This window comes from Budorcas taxicolor, chromosome 8, assembly GCF_023091745.1.
Source record: "Budorcas taxicolor isolate Tak-1 chromosome 8, Takin1.1, whole genome shotgun sequence".
In the NCBI taxonomy this organism is placed as follows: domain Eukaryota; kingdom Metazoa; phylum Chordata; class Mammalia; order Artiodactyla; family Bovidae; genus Budorcas; species Budorcas taxicolor.
In genome coordinates this window covers 66903975-66923565 of record NC_068917.1, presented here as the reverse complement: position 1 = coordinate 66923565, position 19591 = coordinate 66903975, and the positions used below count along the sequence as shown (strand labels likewise).

Below are 19591 nucleotides of genomic sequence, written 5' to 3'. Positions count from 1 at the left end.
ATACAATTAAAATGCAAAAACTGGATGAGAATACTTAATTATGACCATGATTACCATTTACCAATTAATGCCATTTCATTTCTTTAGTGGTTTAAGCACATTTTGGTAGGAGAAAGGCATTTTCAAAATGGAATACCAAAGAACATACCAGAAAAACTCTTCCAGAAAACAAAACAGAGTAAGTCTGGGTTATCCAGGTAAATAAACTTTTGAATTAAAACATGACAGGTTTAACACACACAGAGACTTTAAGCAATTCTACTCATTTCCATTAGAAAGACACGGAAGTGGCACTTACTGGTGTAGTACAATCCCATTTTGAAGGCATGTAATGTTCTGAATATGTGAAAGAACAATAATATACAAAATACAATTGCATAAATTATGTTCCTCACTACTATATGAGGTCATTTTTAGACTCAAGAGTTTATAGGTGTTAGTTTTAAGATCCTGAAAATTATAGAACAGTACATTCAAAGTCTAAATCAAAGAAACTCTTTAGTGGTTCAGAATCCTCTGAGAATGTACTAACCAGGAGAAATCACTTTCTTTAAAAATAAGAAATGTTTCATATAACTCAGCCATCCAGCTCCTTTACCCTTAAAGATGATCTTCAGCACAGCAGTTACCTAAAGTTAAGACCAGCAATCATTTAAAAAAACAAGTTTTGTGTTAATAAAAAATAAAGGTAGACTACACAACATTTTGTAACTGTCCTGGGAAAGAAGCGTTCATAGTGCACAGAAAGGACCCCACATGGCGGTTTCCTGGGTCTGAAGAAATCCTGGGATGTTTTAGTTCACCTTGTTACATCGTCGTAAAAGGAAGCAATATCCTTCTGTTCCCTCTCAGTGAGGTAGAACAACTGACCTCCCAAATTAAAACCCAGGAGCAGATCTGAAGAAGAAGTAGAGTTCAGGCAAAGCCACAGAATTTACATTTTGATGCCTTCCTGCTGACTGAGTTGTGACAATGTTTTCTTAATCCGCAAAGCTGTAAGCCTAGCTGCTCCATTGGCATACCAACATTCTCTCATAATTTTAGCCATTACTCTCAAGGCCTACAAGAAAAGAAAAGAAAGATCATTAATGCATGCACCACGTTTCAACGACCTGGATAATAATCTTTCAGTTCAGTTCAGTTCAGTTCAGTTCAGTTGCTCAGTCGTGTCCGACTCTTTTGCGACCCCATGAATCGCAGCACGCCAGGCCTCCCTGTCCATCACCATCTCCCGGAGTTCACTCAAACTCATGTCCGTCGAGTCGGTGATGCCATCCAGCCATCTCATCTACCTGTAAATTTTCTTTTCAAACGACATACAAGTATTTCTGTTTCAGCATTATTTGTAATAGCAAATGAGTAAAGATGACCTAAATTCCCATCAGCAGGATACTGGTGCCAGCAGCTGGAAAACAGATGGACAAAGGAGGATTTACTTGGCAGCCTGAGAAACCTGAATCCTCAAACAGAGCTGTGCAAAGCAAAGAGAACCTGACTCACATGAAATGGCCCCCAAAACTGAGGAATTAACTTATATCCTGTATCCCTGGGGTGAAGTTCAGGGTAAAAATAGAATCAGCCAAAGAAGCTGGAAACCCAGATACCTGCCCTGCCCCAACTTCACACAGCTGGGTGACCATCCCACCCCATCCGAACAGAAGACAAGAGGTTTCAATCTGAGAGAGCAGAACAGATTCCCGTCTTGGGGAAATAAGGGCAAAATTCCACACTGACAACACACTAAATGCGAAGACAGTAAACTTTCTCCCCAGAACATGGCCAGTGACTTTACATAGTCCTCCAGGTAAGAGACCAGAAGAGTCTTCAGCCCAAGAAGAAAAGCCTAAAGAGAGACATCAGTGGTTCCCCAAGGAAGCAATCCAGTTACTTCACCCTTAGACTGCAGTGGAAGCTCCATTGGAGATAAGCTCCATTCACGTGCACAAAGCTTCCTATCAGCTTTCAGTGCTGCTTTTATACACAGCATGAGCTTGATCAAACATTTCAGGAAAGTAATATGAAATGCAGAAACTGACACAGAAAAAAACACCTTGGAAAAACCAAAAGGTGTACAGAAGACAATATCAACAGTCCATCATTAATATTTTCAAAGAGATAAAATACTGATACTGGACTTATCAATACTTTTTTGGGGTTTTGTTTGGTTTAGGGAAAGTTTTATAGAACCACAAGATAAACCTGAATAATAATAAGACCAAAAGATACAGGCGGATTCCTTTCCCAGAAAGTAGAGAAAAGAAAACAAAGAGATGGGTAATAGGAAGGAAAACACAAAAAAATCAGAATGCCTGTTCAGGATGTCTACATTCATAACCAGAGTTGAAGAAAAAGAACGGAAAATGGAAGGGAATACTTGAGGAAAATTTCCTAGAAATGAACATTTGTTTTCAGGTAAAAATGACCAAGGGTTCAGGACATGCATAAAATCATCCAGCAAACTGAGTGCCATAATCCAGATACCATCGTACATGTATCTGGTAGGGTACACTAACAGACGACATCTCTGCTCTCATAAAGCTTACATTATAGAGGGCTAGAGCATATAGTAAATAAGCAGAATGCATGGGCTGTCCGTGCTGAGTGCTGAGGAGAAACATCATTTAGGGAAGGAGATAAAATATGCCAGGGGGGGAAAGTGCTATTTTAAATAGATTGACAGGTAACGTCTCACTGACAAGGTAACATCTGAGCAAAGAGCTGGAAGAGGGGGATAAACGAGCAAACCAAGAAACGTGAGGACATAGGATTCAGAAAGGCAGTCACCACAGAAGAGGCAAGAGAGATCACAGGTGAAAGGTGAGGGATATCCCAAGATGAAAGCTGGCCTAGAGCCCGCTTTTCAGACTGGAAAAGGTCAGAGGGCTCTGAAAAACACTTCCGTAGGCATCCTATCAATTTCAAATTCTCCATGTGTTTCAGCTACTGAGGAGAGATTTGTAAAACCCAAGAAAAGTGAAAGATTAAGTTAGTGATACAAAACTAGCCAAATTGAGAAAAAATCTAAAATGACAGTGATGGCATTAATTCAACATGCTGCGACAATAATTGCAACTTGCATGTATGTTTTTAACGTTAACTACTAACTTCATGCTTAATTAGCCATCTGTTTAATATTAATTTGCTCTAATTTGCTTATTGAATGAGTGCACGAATAATTCCAGTTTGTAGTGTCAAGATGAAATTTTTCAAAGACAAAATCTAGGCCAATTTCATTTGTTAAACATGCAGGTTCTGTGAGCACACAATATATTTTGTCTGGGCCTGCATACTTGATTTCATTGGAGGCAGCCAAGGAACTCTCTTGATCTCACAGGTATCTAATGAAGTCTGCTGCTGCTAAGTCGCTTCAGTCGTGTCCTACTCTTAAGATGTAAAATAAACTACTTAAGTGAACAGCTTTTTATTCTTCCTAAACTACAAAACATCAACTCCAAAGGGAAATGCTTTGTTTTACCAATATTATAATAGTATCATAAAAATGGTTGTTGTTAACTCAGTTGTGTCTGACCCTTTCTGACTGCATGGAATGTAGCACGCCAAGCTTCCCTGTCCTTCACTATCTCCCAGAGTTTGCTCAAATTCATGTCCATTGAGTCAGTGATGCCATCCAACCATTGCATCCTCTGTCACCTGCTTCTCATCCTGCCCTCAATCTTTCCCAGCATCAGGGTCTTTTCCAATGAGTCAGCTCTTCACATCAGGTGGCCAAAGTATTGGAGCTTCAGCACCAGCCCTTCCAATGAAAATTCAGGGTTGATTTCCTTTAGGGTTGACTTGGTTTGATCTCCTTGTTGTCCAAGGGACTCTTCAGCACCACAGTTCGGAACCGTAAATTCTTAGGCACTCAGGTCTCTATGGTCCAACTCTCGCATCCATACATGACTACTGGAAAAACCATAGTTTTGACTATACAGACCTGTGTTGGCAAAGTGATACCTCTGTTTTAAATATGTTGTCTAGGTTTGTTATAGCTTTTCTTCCAAGGAGCAAGCATCTTTTTAAATTTCATGACTGCAGTCACCATTCAGTGATTTTTGAGCCCAAGAAAATAGTCTTTCACTGTTCCATTTTTTCCCCACCTATTTGCCATGAAGTGATGATACTGGATGCATGATCTTAGTTTTCTGTATGTTGAGTTTTAAGCCAGCCTCTTCACTCTCCTCTTTCACCTTCAACAAGAGGCTCTTTAGTTCCTCTTCACTTTCTGTCATTAGGTTGGTATCATCTGCCTATCTGAGGTTATTGGTATTTCTCCCAGCAGTCTTGATTCCAGCTTGAGGTTCATCCAGCCCAGCGTTTCGCATGATGTGCTCTACATACAAGCTAAATAAGCAGGGTGACAGTATACAGCCTTGCCGTACTCCTTTCCTAATGTTAAACCAGTTTGCTGTTTCCATGTCTGGTTCTGTGTTGTTTCTTGACTGCATAGAGGTTTCTCAGGAGGCAGGCAAGTTGGTCTGGTATTCCTATCTCTTTCAGAATTTTCCAGTTTGTTGTGATTCACATAGTCAGAGGCTTTACTGTAGTCAATGAAGCAGAAGGTTTTTTTGGAATTCCCTTGCTTTTTCTATGATCCAACAGATGTCGGCAGTTTGATCTCTAGTTCCTCTGCCTTTTCTATATCCAACTTGTGCATCTGGAAGTTCTCGTTTCACATACTGTTGAAGCCTAGCTTGAAGGATTTTGAGCATTACCTTACTAGTATGTGAAAAGAGTGCAATTGTGTGGTAGTTGGAACATTCTTTGGCATTGCCCTTCTTTGGCACTGGAATGAAAACTGACCTTTTCCAGTCCTGTGGCCACTGCTCAAACAGTTTTCTAAATTTGCTGGCACACTGAGTGCAGCACTTTAACAACATCCATCATCTTTTAAGATTTCCATCACCTCCACTAGCTTTGTTTGTACTAATGCTTCCTAAGGTCCACGTGACTTCACACATCAGGATGTCTAGCTCCAGGTGAGTGATCACACCATCCTGGTTATCTGGGTCATTAAAACCTTTTCTGTACAGTTTTTCTATGTATTCTTAATACCTTCTACTTCCATTAGTAAAAGCAATTAAGGATAAATAACATTTTTCTTATAAATTCTTTAAAAGTATAACTACAAAAGTATTTCTAAAACTTTTTGTAAAGAGCTGGGGTTGAAAAGCTCAGATACTGCTGAAAAGCAGTTTCCACAAATTCCTGATGAATAGTCATATGAGCAGTGAAATGAATAAAATATAAAATCACCTGAACCATCTTCACAATCATCCAAATCCCTTATTTTACAAAAAGGCATATTAAGGTCCCAAGAACTGAAGTGCTTTGCCAGAAGTCAGATTCTGAAACATATGGTAGCCAGGATCTAAAATATAGGCCTCCTGATTCCAGCCAGCACACAGCCCACTGTTCGGGGCTGCCCTGGTTGAAAGGTGGCTTTAAAATATACATATATATATATATATCTATTTAGTTTTTGGCTGTGCTGGGCCTTCACTGCTGCGCTGGCTTTTCTCTAGCTGTGGCACTTGGACTTCCCATTGTGGTGGCTTCTCTTGTTGCAGAGCCACAGGCTCTGAGGGCATGCGGGCTCCAGTAAGTTTCAGCCCCCGGGCTCTAGAGCTCAGTAAGTGGTGGTGCATGGGTTTAGCTGCTCTGTGGCCTGTGGGGGTCTTCCCAGATGAGGGATTGAACCCGTGTTAACTGCAGTGACAGGCGGATTCTTTACTGTGGAGCCACCAGGGAAAGCCAAGAAGCTTTAGTTTAAAATGCAGGAGCCTTGTTTCACTGGCAGATCTAAACACTGCTCTAATAAATGGATGGCCACTGAAAATGTTCCATCGCCTTTGCAATGTGCTTGAAATTGAACATAAAAACCAAATTACTCTGTTTTTACTCATTGATTTAATTAGCTATGAAAAAAGAATGGGAATTCTTCTGTTTTCCTCAAATAAAAGTAGCAAATTTCTACATACTAACCAGAAGCAGTTTAGAAAACTGTATAATATCCAAAATAAATACTCACTTCACAGCTCTGCCATCTGTTTGGAATATTTGGCCTTAACTTCTGTTCACAAACAACTTTTCTCATTTCTTCAACTGATGGATCGGAAGGTACAAGATCATAATAAGGCAGCTGGTAATCTTCATGAATTCCTACGTTGGTAAAGAATGTTAAAAAAAACCTATTTTGAAAGGTTAACTCAGATAATGTCAGAACAATCTTTGACCAGACAGAAAAGGAACAGCTGGAAATCCTGTTACAGTGTCCCATTACTAAAACAGGTAAGTGGAACAGCCTGCTCTCTTATGCATGTCTGCATCAACAACCCACCTCGAGTCAGTACTAAGCCCACACTTTGAAACTAAATTCTGCAATACAATCAGCAAAGGCTGTTTTAATAATGGTTAATATGAGTTGTGATGACCAGATAGACATTTTCTCCTAGAGCCCTAATGTGCGGGAAGTGAAAGCCTTTATTCTGCAAGTGCACAGCCTCAGCGGTAAGGGGATGTACACTCACTAAGGTGTGGATCCTACATGGCAAGCCTGAGGCGCAAGTCCCTTCCTCTACCTGTGTCTGTTAGTAACCTGTCCTATTTGCTACTCCACCCCTCACTGCCTCAAAAAAAAACTAGTGCCTAGACCTGAGGCACTAGTCTCAGGTGAGCCTGGGTTCTCAAGGATAAGACTGTTTCTCAAGTAAACATTGAAAGTTCTCAATCTAGCACAAACGTACTTTAAAAAGTAATGCAATGACAGTGTATTTGCATATGTAATTTCCACTATCACGATGGAGAAAATCACTACAATCTCGGAGTAAAAAAAATCAGTTTGACTCCGGTACATGCTAAAAATAGCTTCCTGGGTGGCCTCACAAGCAGTCATTCATTCTAAATATACTGCAAGATAACAAGGGGGTGGTTTCTATTGCTTCCCAAAATTCAAGTGGAACTAGAAACAGACCACACTGGAATAAAGCTGTGTATTAGGATAAAGCCCTGCACAAGAATAAAGCATGCTGTGTCATCTCTCTGGCACTCTCATTCATCACTGGGAAAACAATTTCATTCAATAAAAAAGACAATTCTTAGACAACTTTTGCTTGTGACTATATATTGGGGGAAGGGAGAGAAATTTACCGCCGATGGAACATCGTCGCGCTACTTCCCAGAATACTAGTCCCATTGCATAGATGTCAGCACGTTTGAAGGATTCAAAGTGTTTCATATTTATGGAATCATCTAGAACTTCAGGGGCCATGTACCTAAAAAAGAAGTCAGCACTTCATTTTATGCAACAGTAACATTACTTTTTAAACTGTTTCATCTTTTACTCCTGGGCGGGGAGGTCAGGGGGGTGGGAAGCAATATTAACTTTGACCTTTCCTCCTTTCACTATGGTTTTGCTGCTTTTTAAATTAAAAAAAAAATTTATTGAAGTGTCAGTCAGTTCAGTCGTTCAGTCGCTCAGTCACGTCCAACTCTTTGCGACCCCATGAATCGCAGCACGCCAGGCCTCTCTGTCCGTCACCAACTCCCAGAGTTCACTCAGACTCACATCCATCGAGTCAGTGATGCCATCCAGCCATCTCATCCTCTGTTGTCCCCTTCTCCTCCTGCCCTCAATCCCTCCCAGCATGAGTCTTTTCCAATGAGTCAACTCTTCGCATGAGGTGGCCAAAGTACTGGAGTTTCAGCTTCAGCATCATTCCCTCCAAAGAAATCCCAGGACTGATCTCCCTTCAGAATGGACTGGTTGGATCTCTTTGCAGTCCAAGGGACTCTCAAGAGTCTTCTCCAACAGCACAGTTCAAAAACATCAATTCTTCGGCGCTCAACCTTCTTCACAGTCCAACTCTCACATCCATACATGACCATGAAAAACCATATCCTTGACTAGAAGGACCTTAGTCGGCAAAGTAATATCTCTGCTTTCGAATATGCTATCTAGGTTGGTCATAACTTTTCTTCCAAGGAGTAAGCGTCTAAAAATTTCATGTAACTGAAATACAGTTGACTTATAATATCGTTAATTTTTGCTGTTCAGCAAAGTCAGTTATATGTATATATACATTAGTTTTAAAATATTATTTTCCATTATTTATATAGATACTGAATATAGTTCTGTTCTGTACAGTAGGATGTTGTTGTTTATCCATTCTATATGTAATAGGTTACATCTGCTAACTCCAGCTTCCCACCCCATCCCTCTCCCAACACCCTCCCCTCTACCAACCACAAGTCTGTTATCCCTCAATCTGTTTTGCAGATAGGATCATTTGTGTCATACTTTAGATTTCATACATTAAGTAATACCATGCTATCTGTCTCTTTCTGATTGACCTCACTTATGATAATCTCTAGTTGCATCCATGTTGCAGCAAATGGCAGTTTCATCTTTTTATGGCTGAGATGTATTCCATTGGATATATGCACCACATTGTATCAGCTCATCTGTCGATGGACATTTAGGTTGTTTCCATGTCTTGGTTATTGTGAAATAATGCTGCTGTGAACATAGGGGGTACATGTATCTTTTGGGATTAGAGTTTTTTCTGGATATATAGCCAGAAGTGGGACTGCTGGACCATATGGTAATTCTGTTTTTCTCTTTTTCCATTGTTTTCTATAGTGGTTGTACCAACTTACATTCACACCAACAGTGTAAGAGTTCCCTTTTCTCCATATCCTCTCTTGCATTTGTTATTTGTACAGTTTTTAATGATGGCCATTCTAACCAGCCACTCACTGCAGTACCTCACGGCAGTTTTTATTTGCATTTCTCTAATAATTAGTGATATTGAGCATCTTTTCATGTGCATATTGGCCATTTGTATTTCTTCTTTGGAGAAATGCCATTTTAGGTCTCTTGTCCTTTTTTGATTAAGCTGTCTTCTTGTTGTTGTTGTTCTATGAGCTGTTTACGTATTTTGGAAATTAAGCCCTTATCAGTTGCATCATTTGCAATTATTTTTTCCGATTCTATAGGTTGTCTTTTCCTTTTTTTAATGGTTTCCTTTGCTGTGCTGAAAGCTTGTAAGTTTGATTAGGTCCCATTTGTTTCTTTACTTCTACTGCCTTGGGAGACTGACTTAAGAAAACACTGGTATGATTTATGTCAGAACATTTTGCCTATGCTCTCTTCAAGGAGTTTTTGATGTCATGTCTTATGTTTAAGTCAGTTATGTCTTTTTCATTTATTTGGGTTCTCTCATTTCTTCTTGGTGAGCCTGGCCAAAGATTTGCCATTTTTTTTACCCTTTCAAAGAACCAGGTCTCAGTTGTAATTTTTTTCCCCCCCAAAAAATCTCTATTTTATTTATTTCCTCTCTGATCTTTATTTTTTCCTTCCTTCTGCTGACTTTAGGTTTTGTTTATTCTATAATTAAGTGGTGAAGTGAAGTCGTTCAGTCGTGTTCGACTCTTTGCGACCCCATGGAGTATAGCCTACCAGGCTCCTCCGTCCATGGGATTCTCCAGGCAAGAGTGCTGGAGTGGGTTGCCATTTCCTTCTCCAGGGGATCTTCCCGACCCAGGGATCGAAACCGGGTCTCCTGCATTGCAGGCAGACGCTTTACCATCTGAGCCACCAGGGAAGCCATAAGGATAATTAAGTGGTAGGCTAGGTTGTTTATTTGATGTGTTCCATGTTTTCTGAGCAAGGTCTGTATCGCTGTGCACTTCCCTCTAGGAACTGCTTTTGCTGCGTCCCATAGGTTTCTTTTTTGAAAATACCTGTGCCAGCTCTCAACTGCTGCACACGGGGTCTAGCCCACAGATTGAACCTCGGCTTCCTGCATTGGGTGCTTGGAGTCAGCCACTGAATCACCACGGAAGTCCCATTCCATAGGTTTTTTATGGTTGTTTTCACTGTCATTTGTCTCAAGGTATTTTTAAATTTCCTCTTTGGGGCTTCCATGGTGGTCCAGTGGTTGAGAATCTACCTTGCAATGCAAGCGACACTGGCTGGATCCCTGGTCTGGGAAGGGCCCATGTGCCTGGGAACAACCAAGCCCATGCACCGTAAGGAGAGAAGTCACCACATTGAGAAGCCCGAGCACCACAACTACAGAGTAGCCCCTGCTGGCAGCAGCTAGAGAAAGCCTGTGCATAACAACAAAGTCAAAAATAAATATTTAAAAAAATAATAAATTTCCTCTTTGATTTCATCATTGACCCATTGGTTTTTTTAGTATTGGTAGTCTGTTGTTGAGTCTCTGTGTAACTTATTTTCTCCCCTCATTTCTTTTTCTGTGGTTGATTTCTAGTTTAATGCTATTATGGTCAGGAAAAATGTGTGAGATAACTTCTACACTCTTAAATTTGTTGAGGCTTGTTTTATGCCTGAGACGGTAATCAATCCTAGAGAATGTTCCAGGTGCAGTTGAAAAGAATGTGTTTTTTTAATGCCCAGAAAATATCAATTTACCGTAATTCTACTGTGTTGTTTAGGATCTCTTGCTTTACTGGTTTTCTGTCTAGAAGATTTATCCATTGACGTGTGTGTTCAAATCTCCTACTCTTATTTTGCCATCAATTTCTCCCTTTGTTTGTTGGTATTTGTTTTATGTATTTAGATACTCCTACATTAGGTGTATATATGCTCATGAGTATAAGATCCTCTTCCTAAATTGATCCTTTTTTCAATATAGTGTCCTTATCTTTTTTTATGGTATTTGTTTGAAAGTCTGTGTTGTCTCACATGAGTGATTCCACACTTTCTTCTCATTTCAGTTTACATGAAATATTTTTCCATCCCATCACTTTTGATCTATGTGTGTCCTCTGCCCTAAAGTGGATCTTATAGGCAGCATATTGTAGGCTCCGGATTAAAACAATACATCTGCCACCCTGTCTTTATTTTATTGAAGTATTGTTGATACACAATGTTAGTTTCTATTGTACAGCAAAGTAATTCAGTTATACATTCTTTTCCATTAAGGTTTACCACAGAATATTGAGAGATCTACTCTCTTTGAGTTTATCTTTATTCTCATTTTTTATTTTCTATTTGGGGATAGCTGATTTATGTGTTAGTTTCAGGTGTACAGCAAAGTGATTCATTTACACACACACATGTATCTATTGTTTTCTCACATAGGTTATCACAAAGTACTGAGTTGAGTTAGTTCCCATACTATATGGTAGGTTCTTGTTGAGTATCTATTTTATATATAGTATTGTATGTATGTGCTGTGTCTGACTCTGTGATGCCATGGACTGTAGCCCACCAGGCTCCTCTGTCCATGGGGATTCTCCAGACAAGAATACTGGAGTGGGTTGCCATGCTCTCCACCAGGGGATCTTCCCAGCCCAGGGATCAAACCCAGGTCTCCTGCACTGCAGCTCAGATTCCTGTCTGAGCCACCAGGGAAGCCCAAGAATGCTGGAGTAGGTAGCCTGTCTTTCTCCGGGGGATCTTCCTGATCCAGGAATTGAACCAGGGTCTCCTGCATTGTAGGCAGCTTCTTTACCAGCTGAGCCACCAGGGAAGCCCATTGTGTGTATGTTAATTGCAAACCCATACTTTATCCCTCCTTTCCACCTTTCCCCTTTAGTAGCCGTAAGCCTGTGAATCTGTTTCATAAATACGTTCATTTGTGTCATTTTTTTAGATTGCACATGTAAGTGATATGTTATTTGTCTTTCTCTGTTTTACTTTTACTTAGTATGATAATCTCTAGGTCCACCAGTCTTGCCACAAATGGCATTTTCTTTTTTAATGGGTGAGTAACATTGTGTGTGTGTATACATACACCATATCTTCCTTATCCATTCATCTGGACATTAGATTGTCTATTGTAAACATTGTTGCAGTGAACACTGGGGTGCCTGTTTTCCCAGATATATGCCTAAGAGTCGGATTGCTAGATCATATGATGGTTTCATTTTTAGTTTTTTAAAGAACCTCCACCCTGTTCTTCATAGTGGCTGTACAGTTTTCACTTCCACCAACAGTGTAGGAGAGCTCCTTTTCTCCACACCCTCTCTGGCGTTTGTCTGTAGATTTTTTGATGATGATGATGATGGCCACCTGACAGGTCTGAGGCGATGCATCTTTGTAGTTCTGGTCTGGGCTTTTCTGTTAGTGATGTTGAGCGCCTTTCCATGTGCTTTTTTGGCCATCTGTATGTCTTTGAGGAAATGTCTTAGATCTTCTGCCCATTTTTTGACTGGGTTGTTTTAATATTGAGCCACATGAGCTGTTTGTAAATTTGGGAGACTAATCCCTTGTTGGTCACTTCATTTGCAAATATTTCCTGTCATTCGATGGCTGTCTTTTTGGTTTTGTTTATGGTTTCCTTTGCTGTGCAAATGTTTGCCCCTCTGTTTTTTGACTGAGTATTTAGTCCACTGACATTTAAAGTAACTATTGATATATACATATTTATTTCCATTTTAACTTTGTTTTCCCATTGACTTTATATTTCTTCTTTGTCCCTTTCTATTCCTTTGTTTTCCTTTGGTGGTTTGATGATTTTCTTTTGTGTCATACTTATTTTCTTCTTGGTTTCTGTGAATCTATTGTTATGTTTTTCATTGGTGGTTTTTCTATTTTTCAAATCATCCCATCCTATATCTACTTGCCTTAGATAGGTAGGCATACAGGCTCAAACATATCTAGGAAATGAAAGAAAAAAAAAACCCTACATCTTACTTTCCTCCCCCATATTTTATGATTTAGATGTCCACTTTTATACCTTCATGTTCATTCTTTTGCTGTTCATTGTGGTTATCCCTTTCACAGAAGAAAAATTTTTTTAATCTCAGGCTTATTTCAGTAATTTGCTTTCCAATTGTGATTTTTTTCCTCCCCCTTTTTTTCCCCTATAGAATATTACTCCTTTTCTATTTAGAGAAGACTTTTCAGTATTTCCTTTAGGACAGGTTTAGTATTACTGTATACTTTGAGTTTTTTCCTTTTCTGAGAAATTCATCTCTTTCTAAACAATCACCTTGCTGGGTAGAGGATCCTAGGTTGCAGATTTTTCCCTTTTAGGACTTTGAATATATCTTGCCACTTCCTTCAAGCCTGCAACATTTCTGTAGAAGAAACAACTGATGGCGGAATCCATTATAATTAACCTTTTGTCTTGCTTCCTTTAGAATTTTCCTCTTTAATTTCTGCTACGTATAATGTGTCTTGGTATAGGCCTGTTTGAGTTTACCTTGTTTGGGACCCTCAGTGCTTCCTGTACTGAATATGTGTTTCGTTCTTTAGGTATGGGAAACTTTCAGTCATAATTTCTTCAGATTCATTTTCAACCTCTTTTTCTCTTTCTTCTCCTTCTGGAATTCCTATTACACATAGATTGGCATACTTTATCTTACCCTACAGGTCCCTTTTTTTCATTTGGCTTTCTGTCTGCTGCCCTAATCGGGCAGTTTTCATATTCAATCTTCCAGGTCAGATATTCATTCTTCTTATTTATTCTGCTATTCATTGCCTTTACTTCAGTTTTTGTCCTGGCAAGTGAGTTTTCTAATTTTTCTTGGTTCCTGTTTATAGTTTCTAATTCCTTTTTTATAGTACTCTGTGTTTCTGTTGATAGCCTTTTTTAATTCCTTCAGTATTTTCAGTCGTCTTTTTGAAATCAGTACCTACTAGACTGAATAGGTCTGTTTCATTGCTCTTTCAAGGGAATTCTCTTGGTCTTTCAACTGGGAGTGGTTCCTCCTCTTCTTCATTTTACTTATATTTCTCTTCTGTGAGTTTCAGTTAAGTTGCTCATCGTGTCTGACTCTTTGCAACCCCATGGACTGCAGCATGCCAGGCTTCCCTGTCCATCACCAACTCCTTGAGCTTAATCAAACTCATGTCCATTGAGTCGGTGATGCCATCCAACCATCTCATCTTCTGTTGCCCCCTCTCCTCCCACCTTCAATCTTTCCCAGCATCAAGGTCTTTTCTAGTGAGTCAGTTCTTCCCATCAGGTGGCCCAAGTATTAGTTTCAGCTTCAACATCAGTCCTTCCAATGAATATTCAGGACTGATTTCCTTTAGGATGGACAGGTTGGACCTCCTTGCAGTCCAAGGGATTCTCAAGAGTCTTCTCCAACACCACAGTTCAAAAGCATCAATTCTTCAGCACTCGGCTTTCTTTATAGTCCAACACTCACATCCATATGTGATTACTGGAAAAACCATAGCCTTGACTAGATGGACCTTTATTGACAATGTGATGTCTCTGCTTTTTAATATGCTGTCTAGGTTGGTCATAGCTTTCCTTCCACGGAGCAAACATCTTCTAATTTCATGGCTGCAGTCACCATCTGCAGTGATTTTGGAGCCCAAGAAAAAGTCTCTCACTGTTTCCCCATCTATTTGCCATGAAGTGATGGGGCCAGATGCCATGATCTTCGTTTTCTGAATGTTGAGTTTTAGCCAGCTCTTTCACTGTCCTCTTGCACTTTCATCAAGAGGCTCTTATAGTTCTTCACTTTCTGCCATAAGGGTTGTGTCATCTGCATATCTGAGGTTATCGATATTTCTCCCAGCAATCTTGATTCCAGCTTGTGCTTCATCCAGCCTGGCATTTCGCATGATGTACTCTGCATAAAAGCAGGGTGACAATATACAGCCTTGTCGTACTTCTTTCCTGATTTGGAACCAGTCTGTTGTTCCATGTCCAGTTCTAACTGTTGTTTCTTGACCTGCATACAGATTTCTCAAGAGGCAGGTCAGGTGGTCTGGTATTACCATCTCTTGAAGATTTTCCACAGTTTGTTATGATCCACAGAGCCAAAGGCTTTGGCGTAGTCAATAAAGCAGAAGTAGATGTTTTTTTGGAACTCTCTTGCTTTTTCGATGATCCAACAGATGTTGGCAGTTTGATCTCTGGTTCCTCTGCCCTCTCTAAATCCAGCTTGAACATCTGGAAGTTCATGGTTCACATACTGTTGAGGCCTAGTGTGGAGAATTTTGAGCATTATTTTGCTAGCATGTGAGATGAGTGCAATTGTGTGGTAGTTTAAACATTCTTTGGCATTGCCTTTCCTTGGGATTGGAATGAAAACTGTCCTTTTCCAGTCCTGTGGCCACTGCTGAGTTTTCCAAATTTGCTGGCATATTGAGTGCAGCACTTTCACAGCATCATCTTGTGAATTTAGGAGAAACAATTATCTACGATCGTCTCTGAGGACTATTTATAGGTGGGAGCCCCCATGTGTACCTTGTGTGGGTTTAGCATTTTTGGTGCGAGGGCTGTTTTAGTATGGATGCCTGTCACCTCTCCTCTCGGCATGTTCTGGTCATTACCCCTTTGATAGAGGGTATGCAGATACCTGGTCCTCGTGTTCTTGGCAGTGGTGGCAGCTCATGATTGTTCCTGGAGGTGGTGTCCTGCCACCTGAAAGCTAATGCAGGGGAAAACGCCCCTCACACACGGCCCACACGATGGCGCCTGGCCTCTAAGGCAGCCCAGGCTTTCTCTGTGTACACCCTCAGATGCAGTCACATCAGACTCTAACCCCTTCTGACTGTTTCTATACATCCCACCCCTGTCTCCCCCAGGTCTGATTTCTGAAGCCTGAGCCTCCACGCATAACTGAGATCATATTAGACTCAAGAAAAGTATCTCCACTGGTTTACTCCAAACCCCATGAAAAGCTGAAATTGCAATTTTATGCTATTTGCCTTATGATCTTTGTTTCTAATGACCCACATTCTAGGCGTCCTACTATACACCACCTACTTTGCTGTGTACTATGCAGGGACTATGTATTTCAGTCTAGAAGTCTTCTCACTAAAACAGGATAAAAGGAAAGGCAAGAACATACTCCAGGGAACAAAATAATAGATAAAAATGAATGCCAGTCCTTAATGATACCATATTGCACAGTTCTGAGGTTTCAAAAATCCTACTAAGGTTACGGATTAGGACTCACAAAGACCTGCAGCAGCCACTGCCTGGAACCCTGAGTCAAGAGATTTGAGAGTCCCCACTGAAACCATAAACACAGCTGAGACTGAATAAAGCTCAGCTCTATTCAAGTCCAGTGTAGCAGTTTGAAGGTATGTGGTGGCAAAATGCTGTTATACACAAAGCAAAGCCTTTTGGGTCAGAAAGGCCCAGGTTCAAGTCTCAGCTCTTCAGCTTACCATCCATGAGGCTGGCTGGCCACATGAACCTTCACAGGGTGGTTTCCTCATCTGTGAATTGAGGGTAGTGATACTTACCTACTTAGGTTCTTTGAGTACTCGTGTGTGTGTTAGTCACACAGTTGTGTCTGACTCTTTGTGACCCCATGGACTGTAGCCCACCAGGCTCCTCTGTCTGTGGGATTTTCCAGGCAAGAATTCTGGAGTGGGTTGCCATTCCCTTCTCCAGAGGATCTTCCTGACCCAAGAACAGAACCTGGGCCTCCTACATAGTAGGCAGATTGTTTACTGACTGAGCTACCAGGGGAGTACTCATAGATTCAACAAATACTTATTGAGGACCTACTATGTTCTAGGCACTGTGATAGATGCTGGGAATACAAGGCTTCTCTCAAGCAGCTTACGATCCAATGGAATATACAGATAAGTGAACAGTTATAATGTGCTAAGTGGTCCAGATTTAGCATGCAATGAGGGTGTCTGACAAGGACACCTAACAGTCCAGAAAAAGACTTCTCTGAGAAAGGAAGACTGAGTAACAAGTTAAGGAAACAGGAGGGGGAATTATGCTCTAGGACAGAGGTCAGGCCCACAAACTGTTGCACCTCCTGTCAGATCAGTGGCAGCGTTAGATTAAAAATAAAGTGCACAATGAATGTAATGTGCTTGAATCACCCTGAAACCATCTTCCCCACCCCTAGTCCTTGGAAAAATTATCTTCAAAACAATAAGTCCCGGGTGCCAAAAAGGGTGGGGACTGCTGCTCTAGGATATAGCACATGTGAAAGTTTGAAGAGAGAAAGCTATGTTTTCAGGAAATAAAAATATAAAAACAGTTGGGCTAACTACAGCACAACATTTGAAGAGAACATTAAATGATGTAATATACATAAGAGACACATTAAAATGACTGGTACACAGTAGGTACCCCATTAATATTAACTACTCTTATGATAACATAACTAATGGTAGTGTTTTCTGGAAAGGCTACCTTTCATCAGCAGTAACCTTTGTAAGTTAGCTAAAACCCACTCTAGTACTCTTGCCTGGAAAATCCCATGGGCGGAGGAGCCTGGTAGGCTACAGTCCACGGGGTCATGAAGAGTCGGACACGACTGAGCAACTTCACTTTCCCTTTTCACTGTCATGCATTGGAGAAGGAAATGGCAACCCATTCCAGTGTTTTTGCCTGGGGAATCCCAGGGACGGGGGAGCCTGGTGGGCTGCCGTCTATGGGGTCGCACAGAGTCGGACACGACTGAAGCGACTTAGCAGCAACCATGATTTCAGAGCAGGCAAGACCATGAGATCTTCTACCTGTGAGCAATCTAATAAAGAACAAGGTTGAGTTTCATAAAAGTTACGTATCTAGAAATGAGAAGGAAAAGAAGTCAACTTCAGAACATAAAAATAACTGTGTTCACTCTGTGATAAGTATACCTTTTTGTTCCCACTCTGTGGTTTGGAGCAATGTCAATTGTATCTGTGGCCGAATCATGCCTTACTGCCAGTCCTAAGTCTGCAATACAGCAAGTTCCATTCTTCTTTACCAAGATATTCTTTGATTTCAAATCCCTATGAGCTATGGCTGGTTTTCCTAAAGAAAAAGAAAGTTAAACATGGTTGCTTAAAGGGTAACACCAATCACAAATCTCACCTAGGTCCTCCCATCCCAGTGTCAAAAGCATTTTATCCCCATCACTGCAATACCTGGGCCCTTACTAAACCAACTTACATGAATCAGTGCACAAAAAGTTGATGAAATTACATTTCAAAGAAAACAGATGATGTTAAAAAAATATAAGTCTAACACTCAAAAACCAGGAGGTTAAAGATACTAGTTTGTTGATACCCTATGAATCTTTTTTTATAGGACTCCTAGGTACTCATATTCCAATCCAAGAACCAAAATTTTTGATCACCTCTTTTGCCTATCAACTGGAATATATTCATTAAATGTATAGTGCCTTTAATACTGCTGCTGCTGCTGCTAAGTCGCTTCAGTCGTGTCCGACTCTGTGCAACCCGGTAAGACGGCAGCCCACCAGGCTCTGCCGTCCCTGGGATTCTCCAGGCAAGAACACTGGAGTGGGTTGCCATTTCGTTCTCCAATGCATGAAAGTGAAAAGTGAAAGGGAAGACTCTTAGTGACCCCATGGACTGCAGCCTTTAATACTAACTACTAGAAAAAGTGCTATTATAAAATAATTATAGTGTGTAAAACTTGGAACCCTCAGAGGCTGCTGGTGGGAATGTACAATAAAATAGTACAGGCTCTTAGGAAAAAAAAAAAAGCCTGGCAAGTTTCACAAATCATTAGCTACTGTCTGATCCAGTAACGTCACCTCTAGGCATATACCCAAGATAATGGAAATGTATCCACACAAAAACTTGTACATCAATGTTCATAGCAGCATTATTCATAATAACCCAAAGTGGAAACAAATGTCCATCACTGATGAACGGATACCCAAAATGTGCTAAATCCATATAATGAAATATTGCTTGGACATAAAAGGGAATGAATTTCTGATAATGCTGCATTATTTAACCTTGAACCTATACTAAGAGAAAGCAGCTAGTCATAAAAGATATATATTGTATGATTCCATATGCTATGTCCAGAATAAGCAAATCTATAGATGGTCATAAAGAGTCAGATACAACTCAGTGACTGAACAATATATGGAAAATAAATCAGAGGTTGCCTAGGGCTAGAGAGTTTAGAGCGAAATGGAGAGTGACTGCTGAGAACTACAGGGTTCTTTTGAGGTGATGAAAATGTTCTTAAATGTTCTTAAAAATGTGGTGATAGCTATACAAAACTGATTATACTAAAAACCACTGATTTGTACACCAAATGGGTAAATTGTATAGTATGTGAATTACAACTCAATTTGTTGTTGTTCAGTCACCAAGTCATATCTGACTCTTTACGACCCTATGGACTGGAGCAGGCCAGGCTCCCTTATCCTTCACTGTCTCCTGGAGTTTGCTCAAACTCATGTCCATTGAGTTGGTGATGCTGTCTAACCATCTCATCCCCTGCCACCCCCTTTCCCTTTTGCCTTCTATTTTTCCCAGCACCAGGGTCTTTCGCAATGAGTTGGCTCTTTGTACCAGGTGGCCAAAGTATTGGAGCTTCAGCATCAGTCCTTCCAATGAATATTCTGGGTTTTCTTTTAGGACTGACTGGTTTGATCACCTTGCAGTCCTAGGAATTCTCAAGAGTCTTCTCCAGCGCCACAGATTGAAACCATCAATTCTTTGGCGCTCAGCCTTCTTTATGGTCCAGCTCTCATATTCATACATGACTACTGGAAAACACAGCTTTGACTACACAGACCTCTCTCGGCAGAGTGACGTCTCTGCTTTTTAATACGCTATCTAGGTCTGTCATAGCTTTCCTTCCAAGGAGCAAGTGTCTTAATTTCATGGCTGCAGTCACCGTCCACAGTGATTTTGGAGCCCAAGAAAAGA

The 19591-nt window shown here is 40.5% G+C and overlaps 1 protein-coding gene across 1 annotated transcript in view; it reads right to left on the bottom strand.

Annotated features, from left to right (window-relative positions):
• Positions 1-806: 806 nt before the first annotated feature.
• Positions 807-19591, bottom strand: part of TGFBR1 (transforming growth factor beta receptor 1) — a 66008-nt gene continuing 47223 nt past the window's right edge. The window contains exons 6-9 of the mRNA XM_052644452.1: positions 17552-17708; positions 7150-7274; positions 6032-6162; positions 807-1060 (exon numbers count right to left, since the gene is read on the bottom strand). Coding sequence (XP_052500412.1) covers positions 935-1060; positions 6032-6162; positions 7150-7274; positions 17552-17708 — 539 coding nt within the window. The 3' untranslated portion in view covers positions 807-934. The remainder of the gene's footprint in view (positions 1061-6031; positions 6163-7149; positions 7275-17551; positions 17709-19591) is intronic.